The sequence below is a fragment of the Osmerus mordax genome, chromosome 3, assembly GCF_038355195.1.
Source record: "Osmerus mordax isolate fOsmMor3 chromosome 3, fOsmMor3.pri, whole genome shotgun sequence".
Lineage (NCBI taxonomy): Eukaryota > Metazoa > Chordata > Actinopteri > Osmeriformes > Osmeridae > Osmerus > Osmerus mordax.
In genome coordinates this window covers 7,596,371-7,617,313 of record NC_090052.1, presented here as the reverse complement: position 1 = coordinate 7,617,313, position 20,943 = coordinate 7,596,371, and the positions used below count along the sequence as shown (strand labels likewise).

Here is a 20,943-nt window from a genome sequence, read left to right as displayed (position 1 = left end):
TCAAGTCTCAAGAGGCTGTAAAGTTTGCCATGATGTAATTCTGTAAAGTGAAAATATTTACCCATGATTTGATCCCCTGCTGATTTTGTATGTTTGCCCACAGACAAAGAAATGATCAGTCTATAATTGTAATGGTAGGTTTATTTGAACAGTGAGAGACAGAACACCATGGCCAAGACCAAAGAGCTGTCCAAGGATGTCAGGGACAAAATTGTAGACCTACACAAGGCTGGAATGGGCTACAAGACCATCACCAAGCAGCTTGGTGAGAAGGTGACAACAGTTGGTGTGATTATTCGCAAATGGAAGAAACACTGTCAATCTCCCTCGGTCTGGGGCTCTATGCAAGATCTCACCTCGTTGAGTTGCAATGATCATGAGAACGGTGAGGAGTCAGCCCAGAACTACACAGGAGGATCTTGTCAATGATCTCAAGGCAGCTGGGACCAAGAAAACAATTGGTAACACACTACACTGTGAAGGACTGAAATCCTGCAGTGCCCGAAAGGTCCCCTGCTCAAGAAAGCCCCGAGCTAATACCAATTGTCTTAAATGCACTGTGGGATACAGAGCCATGAAGTCATGGAACCTACTACCAACAGAAATTATAAACGTGACACGTAAATGTATGTTCAAAAAGCAAATAATGAAACACTTGGGTACATTTAGCTTTTAGCAGACGCTCTTTTCCAGAGCGACTTACAGTAAGTACAGGGACATTCCCCCGAGGCAAGTAGGGTGAAGTGCCTTGCCCAAGGACAAAATGTCATTTTGCACAGAGGAGCAAGCATAGTGGCACAGTCTGCTGCCTGCTCTTTTTCTTATATTCAACTAAATTGTCAAACAAATTCCTCTAACTTTCATATAGTTTAACTTACAGAAACAAGTTATACCTTAAAATGGAGGAAATATTGTCCTCTTTCAGCCAATGTACCTACTAAAGAGCTCACATTTACAGACTTCCAGCTATGAGCCTTGAAGCGAGAGCAGCCTTTAAAATTCTCTCACTAACTTCAATGGAGAGGTGGGTAAAATTTGTCAGAGAAAGCCGAAGGAACAAGATTTTGAAACTGCCGGTAGAGTCGTATTTCTGACCGTACAGACATATAAAGGACATCTCTGGTTTCGGCAGAGTCTTGGGTCTCGGAAAATATCCTTTTTTTTGGATTGGACGTATAGTTTTGAGTCTAGGTTAACTTGTTTGAGGTGTGGATGCTAGGTACATTTCTGTTATTCTCTCTGCCCAGCTAGTTAGCGATCACAGCTGCGCCATCACCGTGGCAACCAAACAGACACGCACCATGAAAGCAGAATTGGGTACACGTTTTTGAAACTGCCGGTAGAGTCGTATTTCTGACCGCACAGACATATAAAGGATATCTCTGGTTTCGGCAGAGTCTTGGGTCTCGGAAAATATCCGTATTTTTTTGGATTGGACGTACAGTTTTGCGTCTAAGTTAACTTGTTTGAGGTGTGGATTCTAGCTAAATTTCTGTTATTCTCTCTTATAATCGAGCTAGCGCGATGGCTCTCCATAACTAAAAACGGTTCGACATTTTTTCCACAAATCGACCAAATTGGCCAAACAAGGTATGTACATTGAACTTAAAGTGTACATAATCTAGCTAGATCGTTTTTATTTTTGCAAGTTTCACAGAAATCTGCAAAAATCGAGGCTCAAGATTGTCATAGCTGACCGTCACAAACAGCCAAACCGGGGTCGCGTAATGTTGTGTTTGCTGCAGCTGGCGTTAATCCTACGAACAAACGCTTCATAACTGGAAAGTTTTTACTTTTAATTGACGATATTGAACACAGATGTTAAGTAACTTGTCTTTACTTTAAATATCTTCTCCGTTTTCAATTTGAAGCAGTAAATCTAACACAGTAGGAATCCGCTCGCTTCGCTTTGACTAACAAATATGTTTTCTCAGTCCACCATACATTAGACGAGCTATTTTTCAAGCACTTACAAGATACAGGCCATGTTAGAGTTGATATATATATATATATATATAAAATTGTGCGGGCAATGTAGAACAGCAGACAGATTTGAAATATTATCTTTTGTTTTAAAGTTATGGCTATTCTAGTGACACTACGACTGTCATCATAGCTGCCACAGAACGGCGAAACCAGGTCATACTGTAGAGTAGCTAGCTACGTTCTTCCTGCAATAACTATCGTTCGTTACCTACAAACAAATGCTTCGTAACTGAAGAGTATTTACTTTTTATTGGCGATATTGACAATAGAGGTTAAGGAACTTGTCTCAAAAGATCGTCTCCGTTTTCAATTTGAAGCAGTATCTAGCTTACTGTAGGAAATCTCCCATTGCATCCTCTCTCTAGCTTCGCTTCGGCTAAAGTCAGATGGACAACGATGACGATGCATGCATTATTCACGCCAACGGTGTTAATACAGTCTGTACAAATACCACTTTGACACACTTGCAAGAATTAATCCGCTGGTTAGATGTAGCATGATCTTATTTAATACCCACAATACTGTAGTTCAGCTTTTTTTGCAGCAGCATATCTGAGTTCGAGTAGCGTTTGCAGTTGCACAACAAAGTCACGTAATGTGACAAGATTGAATTTAAAAGTATAACAAACTCACCAGGGAAAACGGCAACATCGGCAACCTTGCACCATGGATTATTATTTTTATGTCTTCTTTAAATTCAGTGTCTGAACAGGACTGGGTGTGCTGTGCAGGCACACATGACTAGTTTCTCCTCCACCTTGAACCTAAAACCTAGATTCTAGGTTAGAAATGTTGCCAATAACCAATGGTTGCTACGTTACAAGAAACAAGGAACTAATCCGATTGGCCAACGCTCTTCACTGTTCTACTGTCCTTCCACAAGTACTTTCCAGCTCTGAAAAGAGTTCCAACAACTACATTTCTGCAATTTTTTCCCTTTTCTCTACTTATTTAGCATCCTTAAGTGACTTCATTTTATAAGGATTGAAAAATAATTCAAAATATGAACAGAATTCATCTCCCATCTCCTTCTTTAAACCTTCAACTTTTTCTGCTAGGACTTATAACTTTTTTTTCAGCAATTTAATAAATTCTGCTTTTTTTTCCAGCAAGTTCAAGTCATTCCAGTGTTGTCCTTTCACCTTCAAATTCGTTCAACCCAGACTTCAGCAACTGGTTTTGTGCTAAATTTTCACATTGTCCTGCAGCTCATCTTTCTGAATTTTTCCCCTTTTTGTTTAGTATTTTACTTCTCTTTTCTGTACTTTTCTGCCTTCATCTCGCTGCAGGTCCTTTCTAACATACATTTCAGGCCTTTTGAAACCTGAGCAAATGACTTTCTACAAAATTTTCAAATTCTTCTGAATTATTTCTCTTTTTGCATTTTTCTTCTCTTTTCTGTAGTTTTATGCCTTCGTCCAGCTCCACCCCCTTTCAAAAATACCTTTCGGTGCTTTGAAGCTTCAGCTTATAACTTTCTACTAAATTTTCAAATTCTTCTGAATTATTTCTCTTTTTGCATTTTTCTTCTCTTTTCTGTAGTTTTATGCCTTCGTCCAGCTCCACCCCCTTTCAAAAATACCTTTCGGCCGCTTTGAAGCTTCAGCTTATAACCTTCTACTAAATTTTCACTATTTTCAGCTTTTTTAGCATGGTCAGCTATCTCCATTCAGGTTTTCAGCATTCTCACTGCTGTTTCGCAGGAACAGCCATTTCTAGTTGGGTGTGCTCAAGCCTTCGGCGAGAGCACAACCTTTGTTCTCTCACATATATATTTATTATTATTTATTTTTGCCCCCCTAAATCTTTGTCAATATTTGGCCTACATAGACAACCTAGGTGTCAAAAGTTTAGTCTTGGTAGCGATTGAGTTGCTTGTATTTTTATTTACGTTCCGTTGCATGGTTTAGACTCAAGTTAAGTTTTTGTGGCGAAAAGTGAAGCTAACGGTGGCTAATTTGCTAGCCACAGTCACTGACGTTACTGACGTCACTAACGTCACTAACGTCACGAACGTCACGAACGTCACGAACGTCACGAACGTCACGAACGTCACGAACGTCACGAAAACACGCGTGACTACCTGTAGCAGAACATTCGTTTCGCATCTGTTAATTTGGGGGATAGCTAGGCTAACTATAGCTTTACTGCAAGGCAGCTGCAGAAACGCCACAAGCAAAAAGGCCAGGGTGACTATTTACTCATTTTACTTTGTGATGTGAAACACAATTGTGAAATGTAATGTACAATATTAGCTGATATTATTAAGGAAGTAGGCCCACATCTACTTTCGGAAACGGTAGTCTACTATTTCACTGAAGCATTAGCATGACATTAGCCTCTGTTGCCCGGGCAACACATACTACAGTGGTCTATGATGCATCTGTTTTCAATTGTTAAAATAAACATTCCTCACATATACATTTTCGTTGTAGGATTTATTATGACATTACATTACAAGTAAACGATTTGTTGGTGAAATTATAATTCCCTGTGGTTTCAAACCAGTGTTGCTCACTGCAACGCTGTAGCCTACGCGAGACACACTACAAAAACATCTACACAGCTGTTTAGGAAGTCAAACGGCGACAGAACATGTTCGGCACTCCCCTTACTTAAATCAAAAGTCTTTCAATAGGTGAAACTATCTGACTACTAACCTGAACTTCATTGCCACAGCCTAAACTTTGTCAATCTGTTCATGAAAAAAATTAATTTCAGCCTAAACCGTACAACGGAATGTTAAATCCAATTCAACCAACGCAATCTCTACCAAGACGAACACAGCAGTAGTCTACTGTACTGTACTGTAGTAGTAGAATTTACCGGGGCAGCTACTCCACACAGGGCTATATCGCATTTTGCGTTGTTACTGACAATGATCGCTACCAGTGAGCTTTTTATGAATGAGCGATTTTCCACTAAATAAATGTCAAGCTTATTTACGTTTTTGGGGGCATATTTTCAGTTAGCAGATGGTACTGTTTGAATCGCGATTCCATCTTCTACTGCCGGTAACGTCGTAGAATAATCTTCAAAGGGGGTTCTTTATTAATGAATGAATGCAATATGAGTAGGCTAAATGCCTGAAAATATCACAAGAAGGAAAAACTTACATGGACGTTTAAGTCATAGATATTAGGTCCTTTTTTACACTGGTCTGCCAAATCTTTTCGTTTTGATTCAGCTATGAGGCTGCCTCTTGCAGGGGAAATGAGAAGACATCATATTTAATTCTACACTTCACTCGTATTTTCAGTTGTAAATGAGCAGCACAAAAAAATGTTTTTAAACCTATGTAATCTTTATAAATAATAAGTATGCATTTTTATATAAAATATACAGAAGTATCAGTTGTAAAAATGTCATTCAAAAACTGACCCCTGTGCAACTGACGCAAGCAAGCACACCCTACAATTTCCACAGAAATTGTACCCTCTCTAGTTTTTATTTATTTTTGCCCCCTTAAGTCTCAGTCAATATTTGGACTACATAGACAACCTCGGTGTCAAAATTTTCATCTTGGTAGCGATTGAGTTGCTTGTATTTTTATTTACACTCCGTTGCACAGTTTAGGTTACAACGTTTTTGTAGCAAAAAGTGTCTTCTGTCAACAAAGGGTACTCAGTGCTAGCCTACGTCAGCACACGTTAGCAACGACGCATGGATACAACGTGATAGACGTTCTAGCACGCAAGTTGGAGCTTGGATTACAGGGCTCTCAAGTGTCACGCATTGAGCGTGACAGTCACTCATTTCGGTCTTTTGTCACGCCCTCCCGCCACACATTGTATTTGTCACGCAGAAAAAAAATATTTGTAATATATTTAATATGCCGCAGCACCCAACCAAAATTCCTCTTGCCGCGCCACTCTCACTATGGAACCGGCAGGAATCAAGCGTCTCTCCTGGAGTTCTTAGTCGAGCCTGCCACTTATCAGCCAATCCAAAAAAAGAAAGGGTCTACACAATAGCCAATCGGAAAATAGCACCATTGTATCTGGGTAAGATTTAATGAAACAACCAATGGAAAAAAAGCATATCCTGTAATTTTTCACGTGATTCTGCTACGTCTTCCGAAAGTTTAGTTCACCTACAGAGCAAACCACTGGAGCTCGAGCAGACTAGGCTAAGTCATGATCTCTTATTTTAATGTTACAAGAAAATTCACAACTTGTTTGACACAAACAATGACAACTTGACGGCTGTTACAAAATGTTTCCCAGATAATTAGCATCAGTTTTTCATGAGTGTCTGTAACTTAACCAACAGTTTTACAGCCTGTTCACTGACAACACCTGCTCAGAACAAGTAGTTCATAGATGTAGCTGGTGTGTACCGGTGAAACTCACTTCTCAGGTATGTAACAGGCCACCCGCGTCGACGGATTACTAGCTTTTCGTTGGCGTAGTTGGTAATGGGGGCACTTGGGATGTCAGAGGTGGCAAGTTCGTACCCAGTGCGGGACGAACATAGGCCCGATACCTCTGACGGAGTTTGCAATACCACGTCTGTTACATAAAATTGGCCTAGTCATATTTTCGTTATCACACGATGACTGACATAATGTCACATTATAAACAGGTGAGTCAGGTGGCTGAGCGGTGAGGGAATCGGGCTAGTTATACGAAGGTTGCCAGTTCGATTCCCGGTCATGCCAACTGACGTTGTGTCCTTGGGCAAGGCACTTCACCCTACTTGCCTCGGGGGGAATGTCCCTGTACTTACTGTAAGTCACTCTGGATAAGAGCGTCTGCTAAATGACTAAATAAACATCTCTTTCCAAATAGGCGTAATAATTTTATTAGCACTAAATACATTTAAGTGCTTTGCATAGTCGATGTTATAGGTCACTTTTAAAATAATGTCATATTTTACATTTACATTTATTCATTTAGCAGACGCTTTTATCCAAAGCGACTTCCAAGAGAGAGCTTTACAAAGTGCATAGGTCACTGATCATAACAACAAGATAGCCAAAAAACATCGCGAGTAGCCAAAACATGAAGCACACATTGTGAACAACCAAAGTAAGTGCCAAAGGGAAGAACCATAAGAGCATGTAGTTAAACAAGTCACAACCAAACAACATGAACAGCTATAAGTGCAAGTGTACCTGTGGGAAAAAGCAAGCAACAGTAATAAAACAATATATCACAGCGAGAACCAAAAATTTAAATCAGTTACCACTAACCACAAGAGCAACAAGTCTCTAAGCAAGAGTCATTGTGATCCTTGAGGAAACTAACATCGGGTCAAGCGAACCGTTCCTAAGTACCGTTGTACTCCCGGAACAAGTGCGTCTTGAGCCTTTTCTTGAAGGTGGAGAGACAGTCAGTGTCTCTGATGGAGGTGGGGAGTTGATTCCACCACTGGGGGGCCAGACAGGAGAAGAGCTTGTGTTGGGACCGGGCGGTCTTGAGCGGTGGGACCACCAGGCGGTTGTCTGAAGAAGACCGTAGGTGGCGGGTGGGGGTGTAAGGCTGCAGGAGAGACTTGATGTAGACGGGTGCAGTCCCGTTCACTGCTCGGAAGGTCAATACCAGGGTCTTGAATCTGATACGGGCCATGATAGGTAGCCAGTGGAGAGAGATGAGGAGCGGGGTAACATGGGAGCGTCTGGGTAGATTGTAGACCAGGCGGGCCGCCGCGTTCTGAATCCTCTGAAGAGGGCGGGTTGCACATGCTGGGAGACCAGCGAGCAGAGAGTTGCAATAGTCCAACTTGGAGAGGACGAGTGCTTGGACTAGCAGCTGGGTGGAGTGCTCAGACAGGTATCTCCTGATCTTCCGGATGTTGTAGAGGGTTAATCTACACGACCGGGAGACCGCAGCAATGTGGGCCGTGAGGGAGAGCTCGTCGTCCATTTATAACTATATCCTGGCCATGGATGCATTAATCATTGCTGCCTTTCAAAGATGTCAGGTAAAAAGCAATTAATTAATTAATTAATTTTTAACCCCTCACGGGGGGGGGGGGAGAATATCACTCTTGCCTGTCTTCAAAACTTGAGAGCCTTGGGATTATGAGTGAAAAATGCCAACCCCCAAAATTACCAACCATTGGGCTTTGTTGAGAAAGCAATTTCGAGTGGAACTGCCATCTCGGATTTTTGATTTAGGTTGTGAAAGTCTTTGTAATTTGAGCGAGTGCGGGTCGCCCGTGAGACTGCCTAGGCGGCAGCCATGCAAGTGTCATAGTAGTCTAGTATTTTTGTAATTTTATAGTTCGGTCAATTCTACACCAAAAAACAGAAGGAGGGCAATGTTATGACGATATGACTTGTGAAGACAGTCAGAAGGTAAGATTTTAATGTATGTTGCTGTAAAAACTTTGATTGGTTTGCTACGTGAGAGCCCCATCAGCCTCCGTTGACGATTGCGTCAGCTGTTGTCAATCTCTGATGAGTATTTTCGTAATTTTGTACCAGGGTCAAGGAGGGCAGTGTTTGAAAGATATGGCGATTGCGAAGACAACCAGCGGGTCAGCATATTTTTTTGATTTTTGTAAAACTTGGAATTTTAGTGACACCGCGGCTTGTTTTGACGTTAGCCTCAGTCAGACTCGGCTCGCCCACTGGCAGTGTGTAGTACTGTCTTCAATGCCGCAGCTAAACTTTATGTCAAAAGAAACATTCTCATTTCCGGCGCTTTCAAACAATCAGTGAAATCTGGAGCAACAGCAGCTAGCTTGCCTCTAGCAAACTTATTTTGAATTAGCCATTTCCCCCTACATTAAGGTCAAACTTATTTACGTTTTGGGGGGCATATTTTCAGTTAGCAGACGGTGTTGTGGAGGGAGTCAGGTGGCTGAGCGGTGAGGGAATCGGGCTAGTAATCCAAAGGTTGCCAGTTTGATTCCCGGTCATGCCAACTGACGTTGTGTCCTTGGGCAAGGCACTTCACCCTACTTGCCTTGGGGGAATGTCCCTGTACTTACTGTAAGTCGCTCTGGATAAGAGCGTCTGCTAAATGACTAAATGTAAATGTACTGTTTGAATCGCTAATCCATCTGAAATATACTGCCAGTGACAACGTTGTTACAGTAGCTTGTTTCAAAGAGGGTTCGCAGCTGTTTCAAAGGGTGTTCTTAATGAAATATGCAATATGAGTAGGCTAAATGCTTCAAAATATCACTACAGGACGGACCCACCTGCAACCGACGCAAGCAAGCACACCCTACAATTTCCCCTGAAATTGTACCCTCTCTAGTTATGTATTTTAACCTTTGATACTTGTAATGTAATGTATGTTTTAAATGTTAGATATTGGTATTGTAATGTATGTTTTCAATGTTTGATATCTGTATGTAAGCTTTATACAGTTAGTATTTGGACATTGACACAATTTTCATCATTTTGGCTCTGTATACCACCACAATGGATTTGAAATGAAACAATCAAGATGTGCTTTAAGTGCAGACTTTCAGCTTTAATTTCAGGGTATTTACATCCAAATCAGGTGAACGGTGTAGGAATTACAACACATTTTATATGTGGCCCCCCCCTTTTTAAGGGACCAAAAATAATTGGACAAACTAACATAATCATAAATCTAATTGTCACTTTTAATACTTGGTTGCAAATCCTTTGCAGTCAATGACAGCCTGAAGTCTGGAACCCATAGACATCACCAGACGCTGGGTTTCGTCCCTGGTGATGCTCTGCAAGTCCTCTACTGCAACTGTCTTCAGTTCCTGCTTGTTCTTGGGGCATTTTTCCTTCAGTTTTGTCTTTAGCAAGTGAAATGCATGCTCAATTGGATTTAGGTCAGGTGATTGACTTGGCCATTGCAGAACATTCCACTTCTTTGCCTTAAAAAACTCTTTGGTTGCTTTCGCAGTATGCTTCGGGTCATTGTCCATCTGCACTGTGAAGCGCCGAATCTGAGCAGATAATATTGCCCGAAACACTTCAGAATTCATCCTACTGCTTTTGTCAGCAGTCACATCATCGATATATACAAGGGAACCAGTTCCATTGGCAGCCATACATGCCCACGCCATAACACTACCTCCACCATGCTTCACTGATGAGGTGGTATGCTTTGGATCATGAGCAGTTCCTTCCCTTCTCCATACTCTTCTCTTCCCATCATTCTGGTACAAGTTGATCTTGGTCTCATCTGTCCATAGGATGTTGTTACAGAACTGTACAGGCTCTTTTAGATGTTTTTTGGCAAACTCTAATCTGGTCTTCCTGTTTTTGAGACTCACCAATGGTTTACATCTTGTGGTGAACCCTCTGTATTTACTCTGGTGAAGTCTTCCCTTAATTGTTGACTTTGACACATATACGCCTACCTCCTGGAGAGTGTTCTTGATCTGGCCAACTGTTGTGAAGGGGTTTTTCTTCACCAGGGAAAGAATTCTTCTGTCATCCACCACAGTTGTTTTCCGTGGTCTTTCGGGTCTTTTGGTGTTGCTGAGCTCACCAGTGCGTTCTATCTTTTTAAGAATGTACCAAACAGTTGATTTGGCCACACCTAATGTTTTTGCTATCTCTCTGATAGGTTTGTTTTGATTTTTCAGCCTAACGATGGCTTGCTTCACTGATGGTGACAGCTCTTTGGACTTCATATTGAGAGTTGACAGCAACAGATTCCAAACACAAATACCATACTTGAAATGAACTCTAGACCTTATCTGCTCCTTGTCAATGAAATAACGAACTCCCTTTATGAGGGAATAACATACACCTGGCCATGGAACAGCTGAGCTGCCAATTGTCCAATTACTTTTGGTCCCTTAAAAAGGGGGGGGCCACATATACAATGTATTGTAATTCCTACACCGTTCACCTGATTTGGATGTAAATACCCTGAAATTAAAGCTGAAAGTCTGCACTTAAAGCACATCTTGATTGTTTCATTTCAAATCCTTTGTGGTGGTATACAGAGCCAAAATGATGAAAATTGTGTCAATGTCCAAATACTTATGGACCTAACTGTATGTGGACCCCACTAAAAGTAGCTCTGTCTTAGGGTAGAGCTAATGGGGATCCTTCTAAATATACAAACAATAAACAAACATGTACAGGCCCGTCTGAGGTTTGCCATTGAACATCTGAATGATTCAGAGGAGAGCTAGGTGAAAGTGTTGTGGTCAGATGAGACCAAAATCGAGCTCTTTGGCATCAACTCAACTCGCCGTGTTTGGAGAAGGAGGAATGCTGCCTATTACCCTAAGAACACCGTTTTGACCGTCAAACACGGTGGAAACATTATACTTTGAGGGTGTTTTTCTGCTAAGGGGACAGGACAACTTCACCGCATCAAAGGGACGATGGACGGGGCCATGTACCGTCAACTATTGAGTGAGAACCTCCTTCCCTCAGCCAGGGCATTGGAAATGGGTCGTGGATGGGTATTCCAGCATGACAATGACCCAAAACACACGTCCAAGGCAACAAAGGAGTGGCTCAAGAAGAAGCATATTAAGGTCCGGGAGTGGCCTAGCCTATCCCATAGAAAATTTGTGGAGGAAGCTGAAGGCTCGAGTTGCCAAACGTCAGCCTCAAAACCATAATGACTTGAAGAAGATATGCAAAGAGGAATGGGACAAAATCCCTCATGAGATGTGTGCAAACCTGGTGGCCAACTACAAGAAACGTCTGACCTCTGGGATTGCCAACAAGGGTTGTGCTACCAAGTACTAAGTCATGTTTTGCAGAGGGGTCAAATACTTATTTCACTCATTAAAATGCTAATCAATTTATAACAATTTTGACACACTTTTTTTCTGGATTTTGTCTCTAAATAAACCTACCATTAAAATTATAGACTGATCATCAACAAAATCAGCAAGGGGCCAGTTGTTCAAAAAGTTTAATCTGGATCAGAATGATCTGGATTTTGAAATCCCATGTTTTGATATCCAGGATCAGGTAACCCATTTTGCATTTGTACTGGTTTTTCAAAGCAACATTGGATTGAATCACCCTGAACCAGATACAAACTTTTCAAGATTACCAAATTAGGATTGCCAGTGTTGTAAATGGGACTACGTATAACAATGTAGGCCAATGTAGTAGGCTAGCCAAGTAAAGAACAGGTTCAATAGCCGGCATGGGGTCACTTTTAAATGTTTTGATTTGAAGACACAGAAAAAGTCCAAATAAACAATCCAAACAGTCAGAGCCATTATCTGACCCACAAACAATTGAAAACAAATAAATATACATTCTTTACAAATACAATGTGAATATTTTGAACATGTGATTCAAAATCAGAAAAAGGCTAAATGTCCAATAGTTAACAAAATTAAAGAACTTTCAAAGTCAGACTTCGGTTGTGGAGAGACCAGCTTTTTGAAACTCTTTTAGAAGGCGGATCTCAAGTCAAGGGGTCAGATGGCTAAGCGGTTAGGGAATCAGGCTATTAATCAGAAGGTTGCCGGTTTGATTCTCGGCAAGCAAAATTACTGTTATTGGGCAAGAACCTTCACCCTCAGGGCTCAACATTAAACATTTTTGGCACTGGCCCCAACGGGCCAGTGGGTTTGAAACTTACTGGCCCCAAGACAATTTTTACTGGCCCCCCCTCCAAAAGTTGTAATTTACCATTGTTACAACAAAACCAAACACTTAGAAGTTGTGTTATTCTGTTAACATGTTTAACCATTTATTAAACACATCCTGGATATAAGAAGAAACATGAAATCACATGTTTAACCATTTATTAAACCCATCCTGGATATAAAAAGAAGAAACATGAAATCACATTTCTAGTGATTAAAATTAAAACGGTAATAGTCAGCAAAACAATTGACTTTTAACCTCAAACATGAGGTGCTCTCTTCCCTGCTGACAGCCATCTCTGCACAACTCTGTCTGGCTGAAACTGAAACCTCTGGTCCCTCAATGCTAATATATAAAAGCTTCCATAGCATTTCATCAGTATGATACTAAGTACCCAAGTCGACACCATTCTTCTGCTGCAGTTCAATAGCCTGGGGGAACGAGGCGAACGGCTGGCCCGTCTTAATTACGTGATATGCAGTTGTTATAAGTCATACAATAACACGATGGGCATTTGCATTGAAATTCCTGACCAGCATGGTCAACGGCCTGGAAGATGGATTGTCAACCATCCGCTTTGCTGGCACGCAAACCAGGGGCTGTCTGTTGCATGGCTGGTCAGGGTTCTGGTTGTTTTCGAAAATTGTCGGTGCCTGTGTAAAAAGATCCACTTTTGTCTGCTTTAGACGGGAACATACGACAGACGACACAGTGCATCTTCATTCCATAAAAAAAAAAAGTTGCTTCCGTTTGAGCTCGTAGCTCTACTTTGCTGCCATCTTCACTTTATTGTCTCGTGCCAGTCATTAAAAAATGTATCGAGATTAGAGAATTACAATTTGACAACCACTCTTTACTCACTACTCAACTCTTGATTTGCCAACTGTGCGCCCCACGAGCTGCAAAGTTATGTATGCATTTAGCAGATAGCAAAACATATGAAGGATGTTAACTTTTACAATGCAAATTTTTTTTCAATCAATAATTTGCAGTGGCCCGATTGGGCCAGTGTGTTGCTAGTTTAACTGTCCCGACGTAACTTTTAACCGGCTCCGGGCCATCGTTATTGTCAAGCCCTGACCCTACTTGACTCGGGGGGAATGTCCCTGTACTTACTGCAAGTCGCTCTGGATAAGAGTGTCTGCTAAATGACAGTAGGGGTGCAACAATTCAACAAGCCCACGACTCGGTTCGGTTTTATGGGTCACGGTTTCGATTCGGTTTGTTTAGCACATTAGGGGGAAGAGAAAAACATTACCATTTCAGTGTTCTCTCTGTGTATTTTCTGTATATCCGGCATAGATGCCCCATCATGTTATATCAGTGGTTGTCAAACTATGGCTTTACCCTTCTAGTGGTACACGGAGGAATCTCAGAAATATTTAAATACCTTAACCATGATATCATTAAAATGTGATTTTTAAAAGGTTTTGCCTTTCCTATAATATTGTTGTTTCGAAACAAAAATAAATGTTGGCACGAGATACTACCTGACTGTTCCTGGGTAGTGGCGCATGCAAACATCCTGCGTGAAATGTGTGTAGCTCAATAGGGTAGGCTTCTGTATTTTAACATTGGTCATAATGGTGGTAACTTGGAGTCAAAGATTTTCTAAGGTGGTACGAGGTGTAAAAAGTTTGAGAACCACTGTGTTAGATGTATTACCGTTTGCATAATTTACACGTGCCTAGCTTCGTATGATTTGCCTCTCCAGTGTTGCCAACTCCTCAGTAAGGAAAGTAGCAGTGCTGCGCGAGGCTATAGTGAGACCGACCGCCTGTGAGTGCTATGGGACAGCAGCGTCCGCTGCTCGTTGAGGACAGTACTGCTAAACGATCCGTGCTTTCACGTCAGTCTCTAAAACATCAGCAAGTTTCCAACAACACCGGAAAAAGTTGGTAGATTTGTCGGTAGTCACTTTTGACAATAAAAGTCGCCAGGAGGGTTTGGAAAGCCAGATATAGCGAGAACGTTGCTAAGTTAGCAACACAGCTCTAGTTCCTTCCAGCACCTGAATCGTCATTGATATACTGACAGTTCATTGGACAGGTATTCTCCGGGAAAGGTTACGGGAAAGGACAAAGGGTGTTAGGTTGTGTATTCTTGTAGATCTGAAAAAACGCGGTTTACATGTAAAAACCGAACTGTGGTTTGTGTGTTGAACAATTCTTTCTTTTTTTGCGGTTCGGTTTTGCACCCCTAAATGTAAATGTAAGTCCGGCTTTGGTTTGCTGAATTTGAGAAAGAGTGATTTGTTCCTCTGCCAGATAAATCGGTGCTTCAGCTCTTACATAATGAATTACATGATATAGTTTTATATGACCAATTTCAAGTTATTACATTTTGTTTCTGGAATCCACCCTTCTGATGGGATCAGAATGATCTTGATTTTTTTGATCAAAGGTATCCCAATCCTAATAAAAAGTTTTAAACAACACATATTGAAGGTTTAATCCAGATCAAAACCAAGACTGGATTATTTGATCTAATCCAAATTCAGAATCCAGTTTATTTATTTATTCTGAAAAACCCATTTTCCAGATTTGATCCAATCCAAAAAAAAGCAGAAATCCAATCAGATCACTTCTGAACAACTGGCCCCCGGGGATAACCTTTTTCATTCCCTCACTGTACACTAGTAGAGTTCAGTACAATCATTCATGTCTACATAGTGTAAAATTTCCACATTGTGAGTAGATGGTATACCACTGGTTTATAAAATGACCATGCTGAAACAGTCAATTTGAGAATGATGGAACACAATGATTGCATGTCAACATGGTGCAGCAGCGACCCTCAGTCTATTATTGCAAAAATTATGTCAATTATTTTGGTCAATATCGAAGTAATGATTATTAGAAGTGATTACTCATTAACTTTGTAAACATGCTTTTTTTCTTCACTAAATACATTTTTAACAGTGGATTTTCTTGAAACTTAAAATTCTAATGAAGTAAAGGGGGTGTAGCGTGCAACATGCCACATTACTCTCAGTCTGGCTGAGAGTAAGTTTGGGCTTTTACATTTGCATTTAGTCATTTAGCAGATGCTCTTATCCAGAGCGACTTACAGTAAGTACAGGGACATACCCCCCGAGGCAAGTAGGGTGAAGAGCCTTGCCCAAGGACACAACATCATTTTGCACGGCTGGGAATCGAACCAGCAACCTTCTGATTAATAGCCCGATTCCCTAACCGCTCAGCCACCTGACCCCCCTTTTAGGGAGGGGTGAAAGCATACCACTGTCAAGGAAAGGGGTGTGCTGGATGAATAACACAAGACAAAACAAGAACATTATAGAGAAACGGAATGCGGCATTAGAGTCGCTCGTTTTCATAATTGTTGAAAGCCAAAACTAGTTGGAATAAAATTCAATTAATCGCCCAGTCCTAGTTAGCACGCCTAAAATGTTGCTATGCAATTGCATTTATTCTATTGTACTACTAAATAATGCAAAAGCAATTATTTCCCAATAATTTGCAACATTATGACCTTTACTATCGACATATAAATGGAGTGCCACAAGTTTGTCAGATGGCATCCTGTACATAAGATTTATTTTTCTCAAATACACCAACGGTTTTAACAATTTTGCTTATACGCCATCAGCTCAACTGGAATTCAGATTAATAAACTATAGCAAAGTTGGAAGCATAGGGTACTTCCTTTACTTTTAATTGTAGTATATTTATTTTGGGGGCTTTTTTTTGCCTGGTAAAAATTTCAACATGAATGGACAACTAGTAAGAATCCTACCTCTTTGAGCTGCTCCTTACGTTGTCGATACTGGCGTTTCTGGGACTCTAACAGGCTGGTGAGCTCTTTCTTCTGCTGACCAAGAATGTGCTGCTGGAATTTCTTCTCCTCTGCTAATGCTGCTTTTGTCTAGATAGATGCAAGAATAAAGACAACTTGTGAAATAATGTAAAAACCTTTATTATATAGCATCCTAAATAAATTACCACTAAGAAGAATGTTTACATTTACATTTAGTCATTTAGCAGACGATCTTATCCACAGCGACTTACAGTAAGTACAGGGACATTCCCCCCGAAGCAAGTAGGGTGAAGTGCCTTGCCCAAGGACACAATGTCATTTTTGCTCGACCAGGAATCGAACCGGAAACCTTCTGATTAATTGCCCGACTCCCTAACCGCTTAGCCACCTGACTCCTGACAATGTTCCTTTTAGAATGAAACTATCCAACCATTTTTACATCTTACCAAAGTCCCCCATGCTACTTTGCCATCCCTATCCCTAGCTCTTTCCCTATTATGGCCTGGTGTTGGAAAAATGAAGATGTAAAACATTTATCCTGTATAAGAATGATTCTGTGTTCAGTATTCCTTGGGTGCAAAGAGAGGCCTAACCCAAAATCTGAACTCTGGGTAAACATACAGGACCCTTATCTTGGGGCTGAGGACTTAGAAGAAGGGGGTTGGTGTGGTTGTTTTAAGGAGATACTTTGTGACAAGGACTATAGGTGGAGACGCAAGGTCTGGTGACCATTTGTTGACACCTATGTGAAGGAGTTTAAGACCCCAGGACCGGAGATCCTGTTGTTGTGTTTCAATCAGGGTTGATGTCATAAACACGCACACATGTAAACACGCACACACGCGCGCCAGGTCTATGCAAGGGAGCCAATGAAGAAGAGCCATGGGACATTTGCATGCCTTTGTCTTAACCAATGACTGTAAAGAGTGGGGCTGATTAAATAGGTAGCTAGCGCAACATGCTAGCAGACAAACTTTGTAGCACAATGGCGTGTGATGTCTCCTTGTGGGCCGGCCGCAAGCAATAAAGCTTTCTTAAACTTGTTCACCGACTGACTGTGCAATGCTTGATAGATTAATATTCCTGACACCTGGTGCGGTGTTAGTCAGCTTGTCCCTCCCTCCTCACCTCCTTCTCCAGGATGGCTTGGTGTTTCTTGCCCAGCTTGTCCCCTTCACCAGTGAAGCTGTTCCTCTGGTTCTCGAGCTCCTTGTCCAGTCTCAGCTGATGCTCGTCCATTTCTGCCTTCAGCTTGTTCTCAAGGCCCATCAGCTGCTTCTGGTGTTGCCTCCTCATGCGCTTATAGCCAGACATCTGCTCACGTAGCGCTGACCCCTGCTCATGCTCCTGGATCTGGCGTGTCACCTGAACAGATTATGCATAGTATTTGAACAGACCGTGTGAGAACATGTCGAAGCACTATTACAGTAGTCTTGTTGGTCCTTTAATCAATTAATCAACCATGTAAAAGACACCACTGACTACTTGTTCACTAATCCAAAACAACTGATATACAGTACTGTGCATAAGTCTTGGGCACTGTTACTCCATAAAGCATGGGGATTAACTAAAAGACAATTTTACTAAATATATATACATTTTCAATTTGTTTACATGACGTAGAGACGTAGTAGACGTAGCCTACAGTAGGATAGACGTTGAGTAAACTTTCGCAGTTTGAGCATCGCTTTGCTGATTTCAGGAGAATGGCTGAGAAATTTGCTGTGATGAACCCGAAACATTTTTGTCACCCTGATGCCAGGGTTTTTCCTGGGTCAAAATGGGTCTTCGGTGCTCCAAAAAAAAAATATATATGTATATGTATATTCTCGGAACAGGTTAATGTAATAGTCTAATAGCTTATGTAATATTGCACATATTTTCATCCTATTTCCCCTAAAGCAATAAAGTTAGGCTACTTAAAGACACCTTACACTCAAAGTATGGCATAACTGCTGCCAATTAATAATTGACGTAAAAACTTACATTTACATTTACTCATTTAGCAGATGCTCTTATCCAGAGCGACTTACAGTAAGTACAGGGACATTCCCCCCGAAGAAAGTAGGGTGAAGTGCCTTGCCCAAGGACACAACGTCATTTTGTACGGCTGGGAATCGAACTGGCAACCTTAAGATTACTAGCCCGACCCCCTCACCGCTCAGCTCATCTGACTCCCTGTACTTATTGTAAATGGTCAGTAGCCTAGCCTATCGATTAAGGTAGGCCACTCTGAAGCATGTACACTGCCTGCTTCATTTGATCTTGATAGGCTAAGCATTCTGTAGAAAATAATAACAATAAACCCACTTTGTATTCATTAAAAGTACTTCAGCATAATAATGCACCTAAAGTACAAACCTGAGCAAGGGCAGCAATCGCTATCAAATCAACAGAACGAGGGGATCAAAACAGAACGAGGGTTCGGCTGTAGCCTACTTAAAACATACTATTGAGAACATATTCGCTGACATGCATTGCATGAGTTTTTTTTAATCGCAGACTTTTTTTTGCCTTTGTTGCTCGGGAAAACGGCTTTGGCACGCGCCAACATTTTCTCTATGCAGGAAAAACCCTGGATGCTGCTCGGAAAGTTAGAGCGCTTGCGGAGTTCTATTCGGAATATCTGTCTAAGGCCGATTATGTGGTTGATGAAGTTGGAATTTTCAGAGTCGCACATGTGCGACTTTACTCTGTGAGACCCGCATTCGAACGAAAACAGTCACGAACAGCCACTGCTTTTTGGAAGGCCAATAAAGACCTCTTTCCTGCTCTCGCACAAGCAGCACAAGTCTTCCTCTCCGCACCTTGTACAAGTGTAGATAGCGAGCGACTTTTCAGCACAGCAGGACATATTTTAGATGAGAAGAGGAACAGGTTGACTCCTAAAAATGCTGATATGCTTATATTTATCAAGGCAAATCTTCCAGTGATGCTGCTTGATCAGAAGTAAGGTTTGAATACTTTAGTATGCCCCCTCTCCGAGTGAGTGAGTGCGTGCGTGAAATGAGTGAAGTGAGAGAGTGAGTAAAGGATGTGTGAGTGAGTGAGACACTATACAGATAGATATACTCTAGCGCCACCAATGGGTCAAAGTTGAAGGTGTGTTTACACACGTTACCTTTGAACCATATGCCGCATTTTCCAAAATGAGGTATCATTGGATTCCCTGGATCAAGACAAGTTCAACGCACTCTATGACGTCATACCCAGTCATATAGATTCTCCGCCATTTTGAATGTTAAGGAGAAACTTTTTTTCGCTACTCCTCCTACAATTCTTGACGAATCTTCTTCAAAATTGCCACAGATGATCTTCAGACCAAGCCTCACAAAAGTTATCCCCTGGAGCTTTGATTTTCGCAACCGTTTGATAGTTACAGCCAATCAAATTCAGCAACTGATCCGGAAAAAGGGAAGTGAGGTCATATCTTAGTGAATCTTTGATGCATTGACTCCAAACTTGGTGTATGGATTCATGACCCTGTTATTAAGCGGTCCGAAAAAGGTAGGGTCATTTGAGGTCTAGGGGGCGCTACAATAGGCAAAACTGTGTTTTGACCAATAACTGTTGATTTGTTTGTCGTATTTAAGTGATTCCTATGTCTCGTGATATCTTAGGAGATCCCGTGTCTGACGCATGTTAACGCATGATACCAGACGAATTGATGAGGCAGCCATTTTGAATGAATGAATTAAATTAAAATTTTTCCCTACTCCTACACAATGTATCCAATATTCAACAGATTTGGAACAGATTATCTTCAGACCACAATCACCTTGACATGTCAAAATAGGACTGAATTACATCTTTTTATACTTGGGGTCAAATCTGACAACGCTTCCCACAGAAGAAACTGCTTATATTTTTACCCAGTAACTGAACCGTGATTTGCAGCACTAAGAATCGCTCACTAGGATAAGTTGGTGTCCTGGCAACGGCAACGTCAGAGGTTCGAATCCAGCGAAAGCCGACGAGCTTGTCATGTCTCTGATTCTCTGTTTAGCGAGACTGTAAGCCACTGCAAAGGAAGCCAGGTACACCGCAGTCGCTAGTTACCTGTAGTCAAGCTACAAGCTATAGTCAATGCAATCCTCACACAAACTATCAAAATGATTTTAGATTTTCGAAACCGTTTGTCTGGTACAGCCATCGAGAGATTTTGTCTCAACAATTCCTTTCAACATAGTCTACTCAAGTCAAGTTACCCAATATTCCAAGAATTGCATTCTGATCCTTACAGATCAAGAATACATTTCATTTAGTTTATTGTTACTTTCACGCACTCCTAGAGAATATGGGCATTCATTGCAGCCAGATCTAAAAAGTTGTAAAATACTCATATATACACTACCGTTCAAAAGTTTGGGGTCAAATGTCCTTATTTTTCAAAGAAAAGCACTGTTTTTTTCAATGAAGATAACGTTAAATTAATCAGAAATACACTATACGTTGTTAATGTGGTAAATGACTATTCTAGGTGGAAACGTCTGGTTTTTAATGAAATATCTACATAGGTGTATAGAGGCCCATTTCCAGCAACTATTACTGTATGTGTTCGAATGGTACATTGTGTTTGCTAATTGCCTTAGAAGACTAATGGATGATTAGAAGGATTAGAATTAGAATGCCAAAGGTCTGCAATGTTGTAATTGCTGCAAATG

The 20,943-nt window shown here is 41.1% G+C and overlaps 1 protein-coding gene and 1 pseudogene across 4 annotated transcripts in view; one reads left to right on the top strand and one right to left on the bottom strand.

The window, feature by feature from the left end:
• The window catches only part of taok2a (TAO kinase 2a), an 85,777-nt gene that overhangs the window by 21,231 nt on the left and 43,603 nt on the right, over nt 1-20,943 (bottom strand). For all 4 annotated transcript variants that reach the window (XM_067230720.1, XM_067230729.1, XM_067230743.1 and 1 more), the window contains 2 exons: nt 17,408-17,644; nt 16,259-16,387 (listed from right to left, as the gene is read on the bottom strand). In XM_067230720.1, the coding sequence (XP_067086821.1) occupies nt 16,259-16,387; nt 17,408-17,644 (366 nt within the window). The remainder of the gene's footprint in view (nt 1-16,258; nt 16,388-17,407; nt 17,645-20,943) is intronic.
• Nucleotides 169-11,641, top strand: LOC136937890 (uncharacterized; annotated as a pseudogene).